General features: G+C 33.6%; 1 protein-coding gene across 3 annotated transcripts in view; it reads left to right on the top strand.

Moving 5' to 3' along the window:
• ROCK1 (Rho associated coiled-coil containing protein kinase 1) overlaps positions 1 to 18,262 on the top strand; it is a 141,464-nt gene that overhangs the window by 81,532 nt on the left and 41,670 nt on the right. For 2 of the 3 annotated variants that reach the window (XM_033087414.1, XM_033087412.1), the window contains exons 11-16: positions 1,551 to 1,611; positions 4,971 to 5,059; positions 7,525 to 7,573; positions 9,095 to 9,230; positions 10,520 to 10,611; positions 10,707 to 10,953. In XM_033087414.1, coding sequence (XP_032943305.1) covers positions 1,551 to 1,611; positions 4,971 to 5,059; positions 7,525 to 7,573; positions 9,095 to 9,230; positions 10,520 to 10,611; positions 10,707 to 10,953 — 674 coding nt within the window. The remainder of the gene's footprint in view (positions 1 to 1,550; positions 1,612 to 4,970; positions 5,060 to 7,524; positions 7,574 to 9,094; positions 9,231 to 10,519; positions 10,612 to 10,706; positions 10,954 to 18,262) is intronic. The other variant, XM_033087413.1, reaches the window with a different exon arrangement.

Raw genomic sequence — 18,262 nt, 5'->3', positions numbered from 1 at the left:
TTACATGAATGGTCAAAGATACAGTTTTGCTTAATAAAGAAAAGAAATCAGCAAAATATTGATGAGCCTTATTATAATGTGTAGGTATAATTTTGAATTACTGGCATAAAATTCAGACATACTTTCAATTTCCAAGGGCAGAGATTTTTATTGCTAAAGTACAGCTGAATTAAAAGTGATTTTAGGGCCGGCCTGGTGGCTCAGGCAGTCGGAGCTCCATGTTCCTAACGCTGAAGTTCTGCCGGTTTGATTCCCACATGGGCCAGATGGCTTGGTTGGAGCGCAGACTCTCAACCACAAGGTTGCTGGTTCAATTCCTCGAGTCCCGCAAGGGACGGTGGGCAGCACCCCCTGCAGCTAAGATTGAACATGGCACCTTGAGCTGAGCTGCTGCTGAGTTCCCAGATGGCTCAGTTGGTTGGAGCGTGTCCTGTCAACCACAAGGTTGCTGGTTGTCTCCTGCAAGGGATGGTGGGCTGCGCCCCCTGCAACTAACAACAGCAACTGGAGCTGAGTAGCTCCCTCCACAACTAAGATTGAAAGGACAACAACTTGACTTGGAAAAAGTCCTGGAAGTACACACTGTTCCCCAAAAAGTCCTGGAAGTACACACTTCCCCCCGGCCCCCCAAAAAAAGTGATTTTATAAACAGCCTTAAACTTTAGCTATGTTCCTTATAGTCTAACTCCTCTTTCATAAAAGTTCCCTAAAGTTACACTTTCTATATTAAAAGAATATAATATGCAAAAGAATCTTGAAAGAAAATAAAAGAAGAAGTATAATAATGAATGAGTGTGTACAGGTAGTGTTCTTACATTTGCAGTGCTGCATTCAGAGAAACTAACCGCAGAAGGCTAAATATCAACTTCAGTTATACAGCATATCAAATTTGGAAAGTATCTTAGAGATCAAATAGTGTGTGGTCTATCTAATTCAGATTCTACTGGCATTGTTGTATATTTTATTTACATAATGCAGAATCTCACACTGAATTTCTGAGATACTTAGTAGTCAATGGAATTAAATTGTACTACATACAGAATGTGTCATTTGTTACTGGGACCTTTTCTGTGCAAATCTGCTTTATGGCACCCGTTGTTGTCTCCTGATTATTTTTCCAAGGAAACATAGGAAGGGACATTTTCCTGCTGTTGCTTTTAGAGCACTGTTATATATGTTTAAGGACATAGTTAAAGGACACTTGATTATCTTCTATTTTTCACTATTAATTAATATGTAGTACATTAACAACCGTCCCATAATGGCTATAAAGTATACTGTTACTATTTGGTATTTTTTTGAGAGCTGTACTAGGTAACTAAGGCAGTGACCGGTGGCAATAGTAGAAGTATTAATAATAGTAGTGGTTGCATAGAAGAGGACGTAGCAGGGGCAGTGGCAGCAGCAGCAGCAGTACCCTACCTGTACTCAAGTTTTAAAAAGCAGAGCAACTACAATACTGAACGAAAACAAACGTAGTATTTGTTATTGGTTGTTGTTGGGTATTAAAGAGTTTTTTGTTTACTTTTAAAATCTTTTTTTCTTCCCAGATACGTATCTTCAGCAAATCCTAATGATAACAGAACAAGCTCCAATGCAGATAAAAGCTTGGTAGGCATTTTCTTATTATTTTTTAAAAAGTCTTGTGGATAATGTATTTTGTGTGCATGATATTAAGTAAGCATGCATTCATTGCTCTTGAATTTGTTGTTAGTGAACTTAAATTTTCATAGCAGTTTTTACCTTCTGTCCTCTCCAGTTTGATTTCTTGCCTAAATATCAAATGGGATATTATATGTGGAGGCAGTTAGTAAACTATAAATTGCTACACAGATGGACAGTGGTGGTTTTTCTCATCCTTAAAATTAGGAATTTACGATAAATCAGTGTATCCATAAGGGTCTTGACAGGAAAACAGATGGCACATTTGAAAGATTTAAATGAAGAGAGTTTTTTGTGTGTGATAAGATATACATAACACAAAATTTACCATTTTTAATCACACAGTTCAGTGACATTAAGTATATTCACATTATAGTGTAACCATCACCATACATCTCCACAGCCATTTCTTCATCCCAAACTAAAACTCTGTACACATTAAACTCCCTATTCCACTCTCTTCTCCAGCCCCTAGTAACCACTATTCTTTCTGTCTCTGAATTTGACTATTTAGGTACTTCATATAAGTAGAATCATACAATATTTGACTTTCTGAGATTGGTTAATTTCACTTAGCATAATGTCCTTAAGAGTCATCCATGTTGTAGCATGTGTCAGAATTGTATTCCTTTTTAAAGCTGAAAATATTCTGTTGTATGTATGTACCACATTTCATTTATTCATTTATTAAATGAAGAGAGTTTAATGAATTGAAGACTGGTATGAGCAGGGTCACGGGGAGCAATAAATAAAGGGTACTAAAGCACCCATTGATTAACAACAGTGGGAAGCCATTGCCCACCTGAAGGGACAAGGAGAGACAAGTCTTGTTATCACAGTTCTAAGAAAGCCTAGAATCATAAAAGAAGCATAGAACATAGAACGCTGCCAGAACCACAGTAATACAAGAAGAGTGTGGGGAGAGTGAATAGTATTTCATTTCTCCCATCTTCTGATTTTCTGCTGGTGTTCCCTGTAGGCTGAAACAACCTTAAAATTAAAGGGCAATGGAGCCCAGGTGATGTAGTCTGTAGATTTCAAGGCAAAGAAGGACAGAGGGTGGTTCTTCAAGGCTAGAGGGAAAAAGGTTCAAATGAAGAATGACTGTACTGGTTTGTCCACTGAAAATTACTGGAAGTAAATATTAGAGACATTAGTCCTTTCTGTTGTTCATATAGCTCAGGTTCGTGAGACAGGTGACAGAGGTTAAAGCAAACAATATTACTTTGCTTACATTTGAGAAGGTCCTTTTGGGTTAACTAGACTTTTCTTATAAGTATCAGAAATAATTATCTGGCCATTCTTAGAGCACTTCTTTGAAGCTTATGTGTCCTAGAGCCTACTTAATTTTAACAGAGGAGAGGAGTAGGTAGCAGTCATTTTTAGAAGCTGATATAATTCTCTTTCTCCTTGATATATTTACTCTTAAATATCAGGGAACATATAATGGGAAGGGAAAGTGAGAAAAAGGGAAATGAACTATGTGAGTACCTGTTATTTGTTTTAGCCATCTTTCTCTCTTAAATTCTCATCCCAATAGAGCTGTTTGCCACATTATATAGCTAACAAGGGCTCAGAAATCTTTAAAATTTAAGCACCTTTAACCTAGGGAAGGTGACAATAAGGAGTTTCCGTAACCCAGTTCTCACTGTATTGCTTATCTGTAGGATTAGTGGTACACTAGGACTTCACAAAATATTCAATGGAATCATGTTTTTTGGAGGCTCGTCTTTTTCAGTGATGATTGCCATAAGTTTCTTTCAGTGGCTGCTACCATTTATCTTTTGCTCTGGTAAGATCACAGGGGAAGAAGAAAACATTGGCATGCCTTCTATATTTATTAACGTAGAACTAAATACAAAAGTCAACTAATTTAATTTCAGCTCTTCCTTGAAAGCCTTCTAACAGAGATGCTAATGAACTTTACAATTGTGAAATACAATGAATAATTTTCATTCCATATCTTACTACTTTATTTATTTATTTATTTATTTATTTATTTATTTATTGCTGCATTTGACACTGGCTAATCCCTCTTCCATGGAACTTCAAGTTTCTATAACTTTTTAATGTTACCATTCTTTCTTTTTTTCTTCCTGCCTCTTTTCAGGATCTCCTCCCTCCCTGCATCCCTTTTTCTTCCTCCCTCTCCCCTCCTTGAATTATTAAATGTTTCTCAAGGTAGTTTTGATCTTAGCTCTGTTCATTTTCTATAGGTAATTTCATGTGTGTCCGGCATGTTCCCCTGAGCTCCAGACCAGAATCTCTCTTCTGTCTCTGACTGGACTTCTCTTCCTGCATCTTTCAGGCACTCCAACTTAGGCCAGAACTAAACTCACAGTTCTTCTCTCTCCATCCCTTCCCAAGCAGTTCTTGTTTGTGTTATTTATCTTACGTAATGGTACTCTGTTCTTATTTCTAATCAGTTGTTAGGTTATAAATTCTGACTTCTAATTGATAATTATCCATTTCTTCCTCTTCATTCATAGAGCCTCTGCCTTATATCAGACCTATATGCTCTTTTGCCTGAACTGTCTCAGTAGCCTGTTAACTGTTAACTGTTAGAATTTCTCTACCCTCCAAATCTATTCACCTTATTATTACTGAAGTGATGCTTCTGAGATACCAGAACTGTGTCATTTCCCTTTTTAAAATGCTTATACGGTTAAAGCCCCCAACTCCTAGTATTTTTGCATACAAGGATCATGGTCCCTCTCACCTTTTCAGATTTTATGTGACTTTTCTCCCTGTTATATGCTCTGCCTATACCTAATTTCTTTCCATTTCCCAAATACATCATATTTTCTTCTGCCTCTCTACTTTTAGAAGGCTAAAATGCCTTATTTATACCACTTTCTCTGTTTGGTAAATCTCTCTTGTAGGTCTCATCTCAAACATTACATCTTCTGAAGAATTAGATGTGACTTCTTCTCTCCTTCATAACTTTTTGTATATAATTTTGTTATCACCACATTGTATTATCATATTTATATGCCTTTGGGTTATTATAGGTTCTTTTCACCCTCCCATGCCCTTATGCCCCACTATTTAACTATTAGTTTCATGAGAATAGGGACCAAATCTTTAATTTTTGTATTATTAATGCCTACCACAGTGCCTGACATGTGTAGGTGTTGGAAAAAATGCTTGTTCAATTAATAATACAAATTTCAGGTAGAAAGGAAAAGGATAAGATTGAACCAAATAATTTCCTCCTGAACAGGTATAAAATGGTAACATAAACTTGCTATTTTAAATTCTCTATGAATATTCTTAGTAGAATGAGTTTTGTTTGTTTTCAATTAAAGCAGGAAAGTTTGCAAAAAACAATTTATAAGCTGGAAGAACAGCTGCATAATGAAATACAGTTAAAAGACGAAATGGAGCAGAAGTGCAGGTAAGAATATACATGTATGTTTTTTACATTAAAAATTGTGTAGTAAAGTTTATTTTAAAGCTTGCACCCTATAAACACTTGAAAGTAGACATAAGTAAAGTGGGGGTATAAAGGTTGCTACTGATATACAGTCAGTGAAGAATGTCTAGGCTAGAATTGGAAAGTAATATTTATGTCGGCATTAGTTGTAACTGTATTTTCCTCAGAATATTTAAAGTACGTTTGCTCCCCACAGCCTTTATTTAAAAATTGTAGTATTGATTTACTTAGTGCCTGATTTATTGCTTTTCTCCTATTTTAATTAGCTAGCTAAAAGAGCAAATTAATTTACGTTAAATAAGAGGCTTTCTAAAATTAGAAAGATGCTTTATAAAATTAGAAGATTAAAATTCACTAAATTTTTGATACAGACATTCTAATTTCCACTATGATTCTTTGGAGCAGTAACTCAGAATTTTTTTCCTATTAATCTAAATCTAACAAGAGTCTGTATATTTATGCAAATATAGGAAGATTTTTTAAAATAATCTGGCATAATAGTGCAAGTTTTGCTTATTAATTACAAACAATAACTTTATAATTATATTTTTAGTAGATAGTATTGAATAAATGAAATAAAATACAGAGGCAAGTTGGAGATTAAATATGCAACAAATGGAATTGAGAAAACTGGCAATTTTGTGACTGCGGGTGAGAGGAAACAAGTGAAATTCTCACTGCATACCGTTCCTGATAGATTAAATGGTTATGTATGTGATACAAACATTTTTTATAAAAGCAATTGAATGTAAGTAAATGATCAACTGATGCCAGGATTTGGAAGGGATTTCTAAGTATAAAATATAGAAATAAGGGGAGGAAATGGATAGATATTATTACATAAATGTTGGGAATTTCTTACATCCAAAAAAATATTATCATCAAAATTAGAAGGCAAATGACAAATTTGCTAGTGGTAGTGGTGATGGAGATCAACTTCAAGAAGAAATAAGAGTGGCCAATAATCATATGAAAATGTAAGATGAGGCTGCGAAGGTCAACAGAGTCTAGATCTTGGAGGACTTTGTTTTTTGACAAGCTAAAAAATGTGTAATTTTTATCCTAAGTATGATGGAAAAACATTAAGTTACTAAACTAAGAAGTGAAAAAACCTTTTAAAAGATAAAAAAAACTAATCAGATTTGCTTTTTAAAAAAAACTGGTTAGTTGGCAGCACTTGACATTTATTCAACTAAATGGAAATGAGGAAGATGAATCAAGGATGATTCCCAAATGGTGTCCTTTACTTCGGGACACTTAGAGGAGAAGCAGATTAGTGGGTGGAGGTGTGAAGCAGAGGGAATAAGTTTAGTTTTGGGCATACTAAATGAGGTATTTGATGAGACAGCCATGTAAAATGTTACATATACAGATTTGAAGCTCAGAATTATGTTTCAAGCCAAAGAAAATGAATTGTGATAAATATAATATACTTTTCAGTTTATCTCAAATTTTTATCCAAGTTGCAAGTAGGTATATTTACTGATTTATATATGCCTCCTTTCCCTTTATTTACTTAATCTTGTATTAAAGGCTAAATGGCTGAATTTTTATTTGGTAGCAAGTGTTGCATAAGTTCAGGGATCCTTAACCTGGAATCCATAGGCCTCTCCTGCAAAGGGTCCATGAATGAAATTCAAGGTCTTTAAACTTGGATGACTAAAAGTGAATATTGTCTCCAATTTATAACTGAAATTCAGCATTCCAAACCATATGATTTCACTGATATGTGGTATATAAACCGAAAACAAAAGAACAAGACAAACAAATGAGAAACAAAAACTCATAGACACAGACAATAGTTTAGTGGTTACCAGAGGGTAAAGGGGGGTGGGGGGTGGGAGATGAGGGTAAGGGGGATCAAATATATGGTGATGGAAGGAGAACTGACTCCAGGTGGGGAACACACAATGGGATTTATAGATGATGTAATACAGAATTGTACACCTGAAATCTATGTAATTTTACTAACAATTGTCACCCCAATAAATTAAAAAAAGAAAGAAATTCAGCATTCCCTTTAATTATGAACATAGGCAATAATCCACAATTATTCGCATAGCTGTGGCTTTTTTAATACCAATAGAAAATTATGTTTTTTCTTATATATAGTTGTTACTTATTTCTAAATATCATTTATGATCACTACTACTTTGAAATTATTGCCTCTAGATGTTGCAATTTAATATATTAACCAAGAAGTACACATACTACTGAATCATACATTTTTTCAAGTTTATGACTATTTCAGTATAATTTTGGTTTCTTTTAATCCTATGTATTTTATTTTATGCTTCTAAAAATATTCTGAAAAAAGGCCGTAGGCTTCACCAGATTGCCAAGGAGATTCACAGCACTACAAAAGTTAAGAAATCTTAGTTTTATGAAAAATTCAGATCTAATCTATATTGCTTTTGTTTTTACAGAACTTCAAACATAAAACTAGACAAGATAATGAAAGAATTGGACGAAGAGGTACTTTCTGTTTCCTAATCAGAAGTGTTTCTTTTTTGAGAGTTTTCCCCCTTTTTCATATTACTTTGTTTTCAGAAAAAATTACATTTGAACTTTATAGTACATTTTACATATAGTAAATTTACATGTAGTAAATTACATTTGAACTTTATTGATTTAAATACGAAGAATTATGATGAAAGCCACACATTGGAACTGCAGGTTGAAGTAATGCAGCTTAGATTATACTTTAATTTCTTTTGTATAGATTTATTCCAGAACAATATTGAAATTTTAGTACCAAAATTTCATTTCAGTGGTTCTTAATAGTTGAAAAGTGAGAAAGGAGCAAGAAGACTAAGAGATGAGAAATTGCAGCTGTAGCAGGAAGAGACAAATCGGAAAAAACAAAGAACACAATTTAAAAAGGACTGACATTAACATAATTTCATGTGATCAAATGGGAAATATATCAATTTTAAAATTACTCATATTTTCCATGGTCACCTAGCACGAAGTTTTTATTATCAGGGAAACACAGCATAAACATTTCATTATACAGATGTCTGTTGGCAAATACTAAGTCATTTTCATTCCTTTTGGTCAACTTATAACTGTCTTTCTATTGTGTGTATGAAGAGTCGCCTGAAAAACAAAATATCCTCTCTGTAGTCTTCTTCTCAATGATGATTTCCTTTGTCCTTTTTAGATTTAATCTTTTTGATGGTTTTTGTGCTGTCTTAATGCTCTTTTCTCTAAGGAATAGTATCTGTCAGTGGTTGGTTTTTTTGTTTGGCTTCTTCCCTCACCCACCCCCCCTACCCCGCATTTGTAACTATATCTATATATCTATATCTATCTATCTATCTATCTATCTATCTCTCTCTCTCTATATATATATATAGTCATCTGAGAAGATTTAGATAATATTTTACCAACTTGCCATTTGGTCAGTGTATACTTAGCTTAGTACTATTTATTTGACTGTAAGTATTTAAGAAATCCTTTTCGCATATCATCCTCCACTTTTTATTTCATTTCTAAAACCCAGATAAAATTCACGTGTTCTAGGTTCAAGTAATTCAGCTTTCCACATTCAAAATAGAAAGGTAGATCTTAATTATAACGTTAAAATACAGTAGTGCCATGTTATCTGCGGGGCTATGTTCCAAGACCCTGAGTGGATGCCTGAAACCACAGATAACATCAAATCCTATGTATATGTTTTTTCCTTTATATTGTTGCTAATATAATGCATTATGGTCATCTTAAACTAATAAATGACTTTTGATCTATGGGTTATTTTTGATATTTATGGATTCAAAAATCGCTAAAAATTTTGCATACCTAGTTCGAATAGGGAACTCTCACTGTCTTATAGGGCAAATTAATACTGTTATTAAAAAGTTGTCATTAGGAGATATTATCTGATTTTAAAACAAAAAATCCATCTTAAGTCTTTGTGTGTTTTTTTTAAGAAGTGTATTCTCACTAACAAATGAGTATTAATTGCAATACTAACTTTTATCATTATAATTTCAGGGGAATCAGAGAAGAAATCTAGAATCTACAGTGTCTCAGATTGAGAAAGAGAAAATGTTGCTACAGCATAGAATTAATGAGTACCAAAGAAAAGCAGAACAGGAAAATGAGAAGAGGAGAAATGTAGAAAATGAAGGTAAATTGTTACTTCTTTTTAAAAACACTGGAATTTCTGTCTTATACTATCCTTGCAGTCTTTGTCATGAGGTTATCTTAAATTTAGTGCCTATGATATATTTTTGAAACCATAATCCTAAGACATCCCATGTCCCAAGATAAATTTATAGCATACTAACGTCAGTAGTAATGTTTTAGCTAGAGTAGTGATTTTTGTCCTGTATCTATATTGGAATCTCCTGGAAAGCTTTGAAGAATACTGAGCTTAAACTCCAGAGATTTTAATTTAATTGATCTAGACATGTGGCCTGAGCATCGGTATTTTTAATAAGCTTTCTAGCACTTCTAACAAGGAGTCGCATTAGAGAACTACTAACCTAGAATTTCATGTGTTTTAATGTTCGTGTTAGAAATGCACTTAAAATAGCTTTCTACAATCTTTGATCCAGTGATTTCACTTCTAGGAATTTCTTTTACATATATACTTGTGGCACATGCAGACTGATGTATAAACAAGGATATTCATCGTAGCATTTTTTAAAATGGCAAATATTATAAACAACGTAAATATAATCAATGATATAATAAATTTTGGTATACCTGTATGGTAGAATACTATGCATCTTAGAATAAAGTATCTCCTGATGGATGTTATAAAAGGATCTCTAAGATGTATCTTTAAGTGGAAAAAAGTACAGATTGTTTAAAACGAGTGCTTGTCAATATAGCTTAAATGCAGATATGCACGTAAAAATACACATAGGTATTATGTGTGTTTTTATATATTAGGGTACTGATACATAGACTATGTTAGGAAGGATATGCAAGAAAATAGTAATAGTTGTGGCTGGGGAGGAGAGTCAAGGGACTGGGAGACAATGTGAAGGCGTGAAGACTCATTCTGCACTGTATTCCATTTGGTGCCTTTTGAATTTTGAACCATTTTAAAAATACTGAACTCTATTCAAAGATTTGTACTACTCAAAAATAAACATTAAAACTAGCTTTATGACATTTCACTAATAGATTGACCTTATTAAAGGAATAAAAGAATTTGAAATATTATGACAGAAACAAATCCATTTTTGCATTCTATATTATAAAATAATGCTCTACTTTTTGATGAATTTAAAACACAGTACTTCCAAAAAAAAAAAGTATGTACTTCCAAGATGGAATTTTGCTTTTGGAATGGACCTACTGTAGCTGACTATTATGTCCTAAAACTAAATTTCATTTTTTAAAATAGATTTATATGTTTCCTCCATGAAAACTTTGTAATTTCTGTCTTAATCCTTTATTTTCTAGTTTCTACGTTAAAGGATCAGTTGGAAGACCTAAAGAAAGTAAGTCAGAATTCACAGCTTGCTAATGAGAAGCTGACACAATTACAAAAGCAGGTAAGTTTTTGGAATGCTTTTTTAAAAAAATTATAATCAATAAGTTAGATTGTATTTTGGTTAAAAACCTATTTTCTTCTCTCTTTTTTAATTAGCTAGAAGAAGCCAATGACTTACTAAGGACAGAATCAGACACAGCTGTAAGATTAAGGAAGAGTCACACAGAGATGAGCAAGTCGATTAGTCAGCTAGAGTCCCTGAACAGAGAATTGCAAGAGAGAAATAGAGTTCTAGAGAGTTCCAAGACACAAACAGACAAGGAGTATTACCAGCTGCAAGCTGCTTTCGAAGCTGAACGAAGAGACAGAGGTCATGATTCTGAGATGATTGGAGACCTTCAAGGTAATATTTTTTCTTACTGTAGTAAAATATAATGTAGTATAATGTAGTAAACCTAAAATTTACCATGTTAGCCATTTTTAAGTGTACAATTCAGTGGCATAAAGTACTTTCACATTATTGTGCAACCACTCCTACTATCCATCTCCAGAACTTATTTTCATCCCAAACTAAAACTACATCCATTAAACAGCAGCTCCCCATTACTCACTCTTCCCAGCCCCTGGTAACCACAGCCTACTTTATGTCCCTATGAATTTGACTGTCTCATAAAAGTGAAATCAGACAATATTTGTTCTTTTGTATCTTACTCCACTTTGAGTAATGTCTTAAAAGTTCATCCATATTGTAGCATGTATCAGAATTTCCTTCCTTTTTAAGGCTGAATATATTCCATTGTATTTTTATAACACATTTTGTTTATCAACAGAAGGTAATTATTTTGGTTTTACTTTAAATTGAGGTTAAAAGCATAAAATTTACCATCTTAATCATTTTTAAGTATAAGATAATGTATTTTTGATCATATTGTCCTCGTGAAGAAAATGACCTTGGTGAAACCGGAAATGGTTAGCATTTGTCCTCTTTCAGGATAATACCTACATTTGTATCACATTGTAATTTCTTTATTCTCACAGGCACCTCTATGAAGTAGGTAATGTGACTACATCCCAATTTTACAACCAGATTACTAAAAACTTAATTTTAAAAGGTGCCAAATTCACAAAAGTCTTACTCAAAATGGGACTATTCCAAGCAGAGAGGATTATCACTATTAAAACCTGGGAATTCCTCATGCATTGTTGGTAGAAATAGAAACTCAGTTGCAGAAATAGAATCTTATTATAAAGAATTAGGTACTTGAGAAGGTTAAGACTAGAGATAACGGTAGTCTGTGAGTCTAAAATAAAAAAATTGAGTATAACTATCAGTGAATAAAGGAACAATTTTTATAATGGTAATAAAATTCAGTTTGTTTTCAAATAGATGCCTAGTTCTACCCACTTCTCATACAGTTTTCTTTTTGCTATTCTTATTAGCAATAGCATCTATACTACCTAATCAAACAGATATGCATGGAAGTTGCCAGATCTCTCAGGGAAAAATTGGGGGTGGGGTAGTCCATTTTAACCATAGTCACAGGATGGGAACATAGTTTGGGGTCTCATGGGGCTTGATGATTAGCTATAATTCTGTGGAGAGAGGTCAGGGTCAGTATTTGTGACTGTGGAAACGGAAATTAAGATTTCCCGTTGGTTCTTAGCTGAGGAGTAGTTGTGCAATCTTATTTCTCAGGGACTAGGCTTAAAATAGATCTAAATGTAATCAAGAAAGTAACCTCATTATGTGTATTAGAAAAGCCTCATATTTGGCTTCCTTACATTGCTTTTCTAGGCCTTTTTAAATACAGGTTATGAACTATGTGAGAGTCACTTCATCTGCCTTCTTTATAAACAAAAAAAAAGTAGAATAGGTGACCCCCTATAAATCCTACCAGTTCTAACATTCTTTTAAGTCTGTGATCTACAGGATATGACTGAGCTTTGAATCTATTTCATAGATGTTATTGATGTTAAGGAAAATTCATAGCATGATTTATTGTTAAAGTTTATCCTTTTATCCTTTAAGGTTTAATTTTTTTATTTAAATGTGAATCAAAGCTCACACATATTAAAAAATGCACACAATTTATATGAGCCTCAACATACATATAAAGATGCATTATGGTTAAAAAAACACATACAGAATTTTTACATTAATCTTTTATGGTCCTTAGGAAATTTCAAATCCCTCAAGTATAAATTTCTCACAGTTTAGGATGCTGGACTCCTGGCAGAGTCAGGATTATTTCCTAGTTGCATGTCCTCCATGTACACTCGTGGGCAGAAGCTTCTTTGTTTGTATGGGAAATGACTTCCCAAATATAATTGGATTGTAAATAGTTTAGGCTTTGTGGGCCACGTATGATCTCTGTTACATATTCTTTTTTACTTTTTACAACCCTTTAAAAATGAAAAAAAAACAACAACCATTCTTAATGTCTGCAGAGAAACGGCTACACCTGGACCAGTGTATAGAAAAGGCTGCTGTTATAGACAAAAAGTTGGCTTCCAAAAGTCCAGGCCATAGAGGCTTAAACAAAAGGAATGAACAGGGGTGGAGGGTTAGGTCATTTGGTTAGAGAGTGGTGCTCTTAACAACAAGGTTGCTGGTTCGATCCCCGCATGGGCCTCTGTGAGCTGCGCCCTCCACAACTAGATTGAAACAACTACTTGACTTGGAGCTGATGGATCCTAGAAAATCACTCTTAAATAAATAAAAATTAAAAAAAAAAAAAAAGGAATGGACAAAGATCAAAATGTCATGGAGGAACAAAAATTGTAACTGAAATGATGAGTTCTTCGTCTAGTAAGTCTGTGATTCTTCAGATTGAAATGCAGAAGGACAAATTTTTTAAATTAACCATTTTAAAAAGTCTTTTTAAAAATCTTGTTTAGTTGGCTTTTTTTTAACGTTTTATTTTGGAAAATTTCAGTCATATACCTTAGGAGAATACTATAATGACCCCCTAGGTACCCATTATCCAGCTTCAATAATCTTCATCTAGCAGCCAGTCTTGTTTCTTTTATACCCCTACCTTCCCTTCCCAATCCTGTCACACTGAATTATTTTGAAGACAATTGCAGGCACCACATTGTTTAATTTGTAAATATTAATATTTCAGTATCTCTTAAGGATTTAAATAAAAAACACATATCCACAATATCGTTATCAAACCTAGACAATTATTTAATATTGTAATATCTATAGTATTGTAGCATCTAGTCAATGCTCATATTCTTCCGGTAGTTCCAAAATTTGTTGTTGTTGTTGTTGTTGCTGCTGCTGTCGTATTTCACTTGAATTAGCATCTAGTTAAGGTCCACACATTGCACTTCATTATATATCCCTTGAGTTTTGTTTTTTTCCTTGAGTTTTGTTTTTAATCTGCAGGTTTCCCCTCCCTTTTTAGTTCTTTGTAGTTTGTTGTTGCTCTAGGTTGAAGAAAACAGGGATTTTTTGTTCTATTGAATATCTCCCATTCTGAATTTTGCTGATTTCGCCTACTGGTGTCAATTAACACGTTGCTCTGTCCCTGGTAGTACTTTAAACTGGTAATTCTGGGAAGCTTGATCTATTTCATTTCAGGTAGGACTTTGGCAAGAATACTTGTAAGCCATATTATTTATGAACCAAGAGACACATAAAGTCTGGCTGTCTCTTTTTGTGATGTTACGAGCCATTGATGATCTTTGTCTAGATCCTTTGTTTTTTTAGAGTTTGCTCTGGTGATGATAATTCTTCATTCATTCATTAACTGGAATACAACTATAAAGATAAATGTTTTCTCACCAATTATATAGTAACCTTGATGTAACAGCTTTTAAAAAAATAAAAGTCAGGTTAAATACTTGATTCTTTTCCTTTACTGTTTCTTAGAACAGTAAGTTATTTCCCCAGCGTCCTCCATAGGTAACCAATGATATTTTAAAATACATTTATGAACTTACAAATTCTAATACATTTAATGTTAGCTCACTGCAGTATTATTTATGCTCATTTATGGCTAGGGAGAATTTCTTCAAGTTTAGACACTGCCCTAGTAGTCTTGGATAGCATTTTTTTGGTATGCATAGTATATTTTCCGATCATTTTCTACCCCAGACCTGGAATCAACCATTTCCCAAGGAGCCCTAGTCCTTTTTGTGGCATATGGCATTCAGAGACTAAATCTGGATGCTGTGGGTACTCACTGCTTTTGGATTGGCAAATTTTGTAGAACTTTTTAATAGACAAAGGTAGGAAATATTAAATAATACAATTTTAATAGTTTTTTCCTTGCTTAAAATGTGTATACATTTTTTGGCACCCTTTGTATAGGTGTGTGTGTGTGTGTGTGTGTGTGTGTGTGTGTTATAGTTGACATTCAATATTATTTTATATTATTTTCAGGTATACAGTGAAATGGTTAGGCATTTACATAACCTATGAAGTGATCCCCCCAATAAGTCCAGTACCCATCTGGCACCCTGCATAATCTTGACAGCATTATTGATTATATTCCCCATACTGTATTTCACATCCCAGTGACTGTTTTGTGACTAGCAATTTATACTTTCTAATCCCTTCACCTTGTCTCTCATCCCTCAACCCCCTCACATCTAGCAGCCATCAGTTTTTTTCTCTATGTCTATTTCTGTTCTGTTTGCTCGTTTATTCTGTTCTTTAAATTCCACATATAAGTGAAATTATATGGTTTTTGTCTTTCTCTCTGACTTATTTCACTTAGCATAATATCCTCTAGGTCCATCCATGTTGTTGCAAATGGTAAGATTTCATCTTTTTTGTGGCAGAGTAATGCTCCATTATGTAAATGTACCATAATTTCTTTATCCAATCGTATATTGATGGGCATTTCAGTTGTTTCCATATCTTTGGCTATTGTGAATAGCACTGCTGTAAACATAGGTGTGCATATGTTTTTTCAAATTAGTGTTTAGGATTTCTTTGGATAAACACTGTTAGTAATATTTTTACAAATGGGACTACATCAAACTAAAAAGTTTTTTCACAGCAAAGGAAACCATCAACTAAACAAAAGATCCTACTGAATGGGAAAAGATATTTGCCAATGATACATCTGATAGGGGTTAATATCTAAAAGATAAAAAACTCGTACAGCTCAACACCAAAAGCAAGCAAGCCAATTAAAAAATGGGCAGAGGACATGAATAGACATTTCTCCAAAGAGGACATACAGATGGCCAATGGCCATATGAAAAGACGTTTAGCGTCACTAATCATCAGAGAAATGCAAATAAAAACCACAGTGAAATGCCACCTCACTTCTGTCAGAATGGCTATCATCAGTATATCAACAAACAACAAGTGTTGGCGAGGATGTGGAGAAAAGGGAATCCTCTTGCACTGTTGGTGGGATTGCACATTGGTGCAGCCACTATGGAAATCAGTATGGACATTCCTCAGAAAATTAAAAATAGAACTACCTTATGATCCAGCAATTCTACCTCTGTATATTTTTTTTATTGAGGTGAAATTCATGTAATAAAAAATTAACCATTTGAAAGTGTTCAATTCAGTGGCATTTAGTGCATTCACAATATTCTGCAATCACCTTCTCTGTTTAGTTTCAAATATTTTATCCCAAAAGAAACCTTGTACCCATTAAGCTGTCCCTTCCTATTTCCCCCTCCACCTAGTCCTTGGCAACCACCAGTGTCCTTTCTACCTCTGAATTACCTATTATGGATATATGACATACAATATGTGACCTTTTGTGTCAGACTTCTTCCACTTCACATATTTTTAAGATTCATCCATGGTGTAGCATGTATGAGTACTTCATTTATGGCTGAGTAATAATTCTGTTGTATGTATATACCATGTTTTGTTTAGCCATTCATCTGTTGATGGACACTGAGTAGTTATTTCCACCTTTTGGCTATTGTGAATAACAGTGCTGTGAACATTTGTGTACAAGTATTTGTTGGAGTATCTGTTTTCAGATCTTTTAGTTATATATCTGAGAGTAGAATTGCTAGGTCATATGGTAATTCTGTGTTGAACTTTTGAGGAGCTTCTAAATTGTTTTCTGCAACAGCTGCAGCATTTTACATTTCCACCAGCAATGTATGAGGGTTCCAGTTTCTCCACATCCTTGCCAGTACTTGATATTTAATCTTTTTTAATTATAGACACTTTAATGGGTGTGAAGTAGTGTCTCATTGTGGTTTTGATTTTCATTTTCCTAATGACTAGCAATGTTGAGCATCTTTTCATGCGCTTATTGGACATTTGTATGTCCTTTACCCATTTTTAATTGGGTTGTCTTTTCGTTGTTGACCTTTAGAGTCTGGATACTAGACCTTATCAAATATATGATTTTCTCAGTATTTGTTACCATTCTATAGGTCTTTTCACTTTCTTGATAATGTCCTTTGATGTACAGAAGTTAATTTAAATAAAGTCCACTTTATCTATTATGTGTTGCTCATATTTTTGGTGTCATATCTCAGAATACATTGCCAAATCCAATATTGTGAAGATTTTACCCCTATGTGTCTAAAAGTTTTATGGTTTTAACACTTATATTTAGGTCTCTGACCTATATTGAGTTAATTTTGGTGTGGTAAGACGTAGGGGTCCAACCTTATTCTTTGGCCTGTGGATATTCAGTTGTCCCAGCACTATTTGTTTGAAGAGACAGTTCTTTCCCCTTTGAATGTTTTTGGCATCCTTGCGGAAAATCAATTGGCAATAAATATATGGGTTTGTTTCTGGATTCTCAGTTCTATTGCATTAGTCTACATGTCTGTTCTTAGGCCAGTACTACACTTTTTTGATCACGGTAGCTTCTTTATGGTAAGTTTTGAAAGAGGAAGTTTGAGTCCTACATCTTTGGTTTCTCTTTTTTTTTTTTTTTCAGTATTTTAGTTATTCAAAGCTCCTTAGAATTTCGTATAATTTGAGGATCTGATTTTCCATTCCTGCATAAAAGATCCCTGGAATTTTGGTAGGGATTGCACTGAATCTGAAGAGCACTTTGGGTAGTATGGCCATTGTAACATATTAAGTCTGCCAGTCCGTGAACACAGGATATACCGGAGATGCCAAAAAAATATACACACATTTTAAGAGATGTTATCTATGCTCAAGCAGTAGTTCGCCATAATGAGAAGTGTCTGGACGCTGATAGTAAGCCCTTTGAGTACCTCTTGTAATTGCAGAAGTCAAATGTGACTTGTATTCATCTTTCGTTATCAGTATATATTGAGTATTGCAATTAATACTGTTTTTTTCCTTTCTTAAAATGTATATACATTTTTTGGCACACCCTGTATTTCCATTTGTTAGGTCTTTTTAAAATTCATTTCAGCAGTGTTTGTTAGTTTTTGGTATACAAGTCTTACACCTCCTTGGTTAATTTATTCCTAGGTATTTTATTCTTTTAAATGCTCTTATAAATGGAATTGTTTTAATTTTCTTTTTGCGTTGTTTATTGAATATATTAGCTGTGGGTATTTTATAAATACTCTGTTTTATATATATTTATTTGTTTGGTGTGTTAAGGTTTTATGATTTCTATATCTTCTTACTGGATTACAATTATGTTGTTATAAATGATATTAAATGCATCTGACCTTGAGGGTTTTTCCCTTATTTTCCATTTTCCTGTTATGTCTTGCCCATCCATTTTTTAAAAATTTTTGTATGTAGTTGGTGGGCTTCAAATTTAGATTGTAGGTTTCAT

The sequence above is a fragment of the Rhinolophus ferrumequinum genome, chromosome 19 (assembly GCF_004115265.2).
Source record: "Rhinolophus ferrumequinum isolate MPI-CBG mRhiFer1 chromosome 19, mRhiFer1_v1.p, whole genome shotgun sequence".
NCBI lineage: Eukaryota > Metazoa > Chordata > Mammalia > Chiroptera > Rhinolophidae > Rhinolophus > Rhinolophus ferrumequinum.
This window is presented reverse-complemented; position numbering and strand designations above follow the sequence as displayed.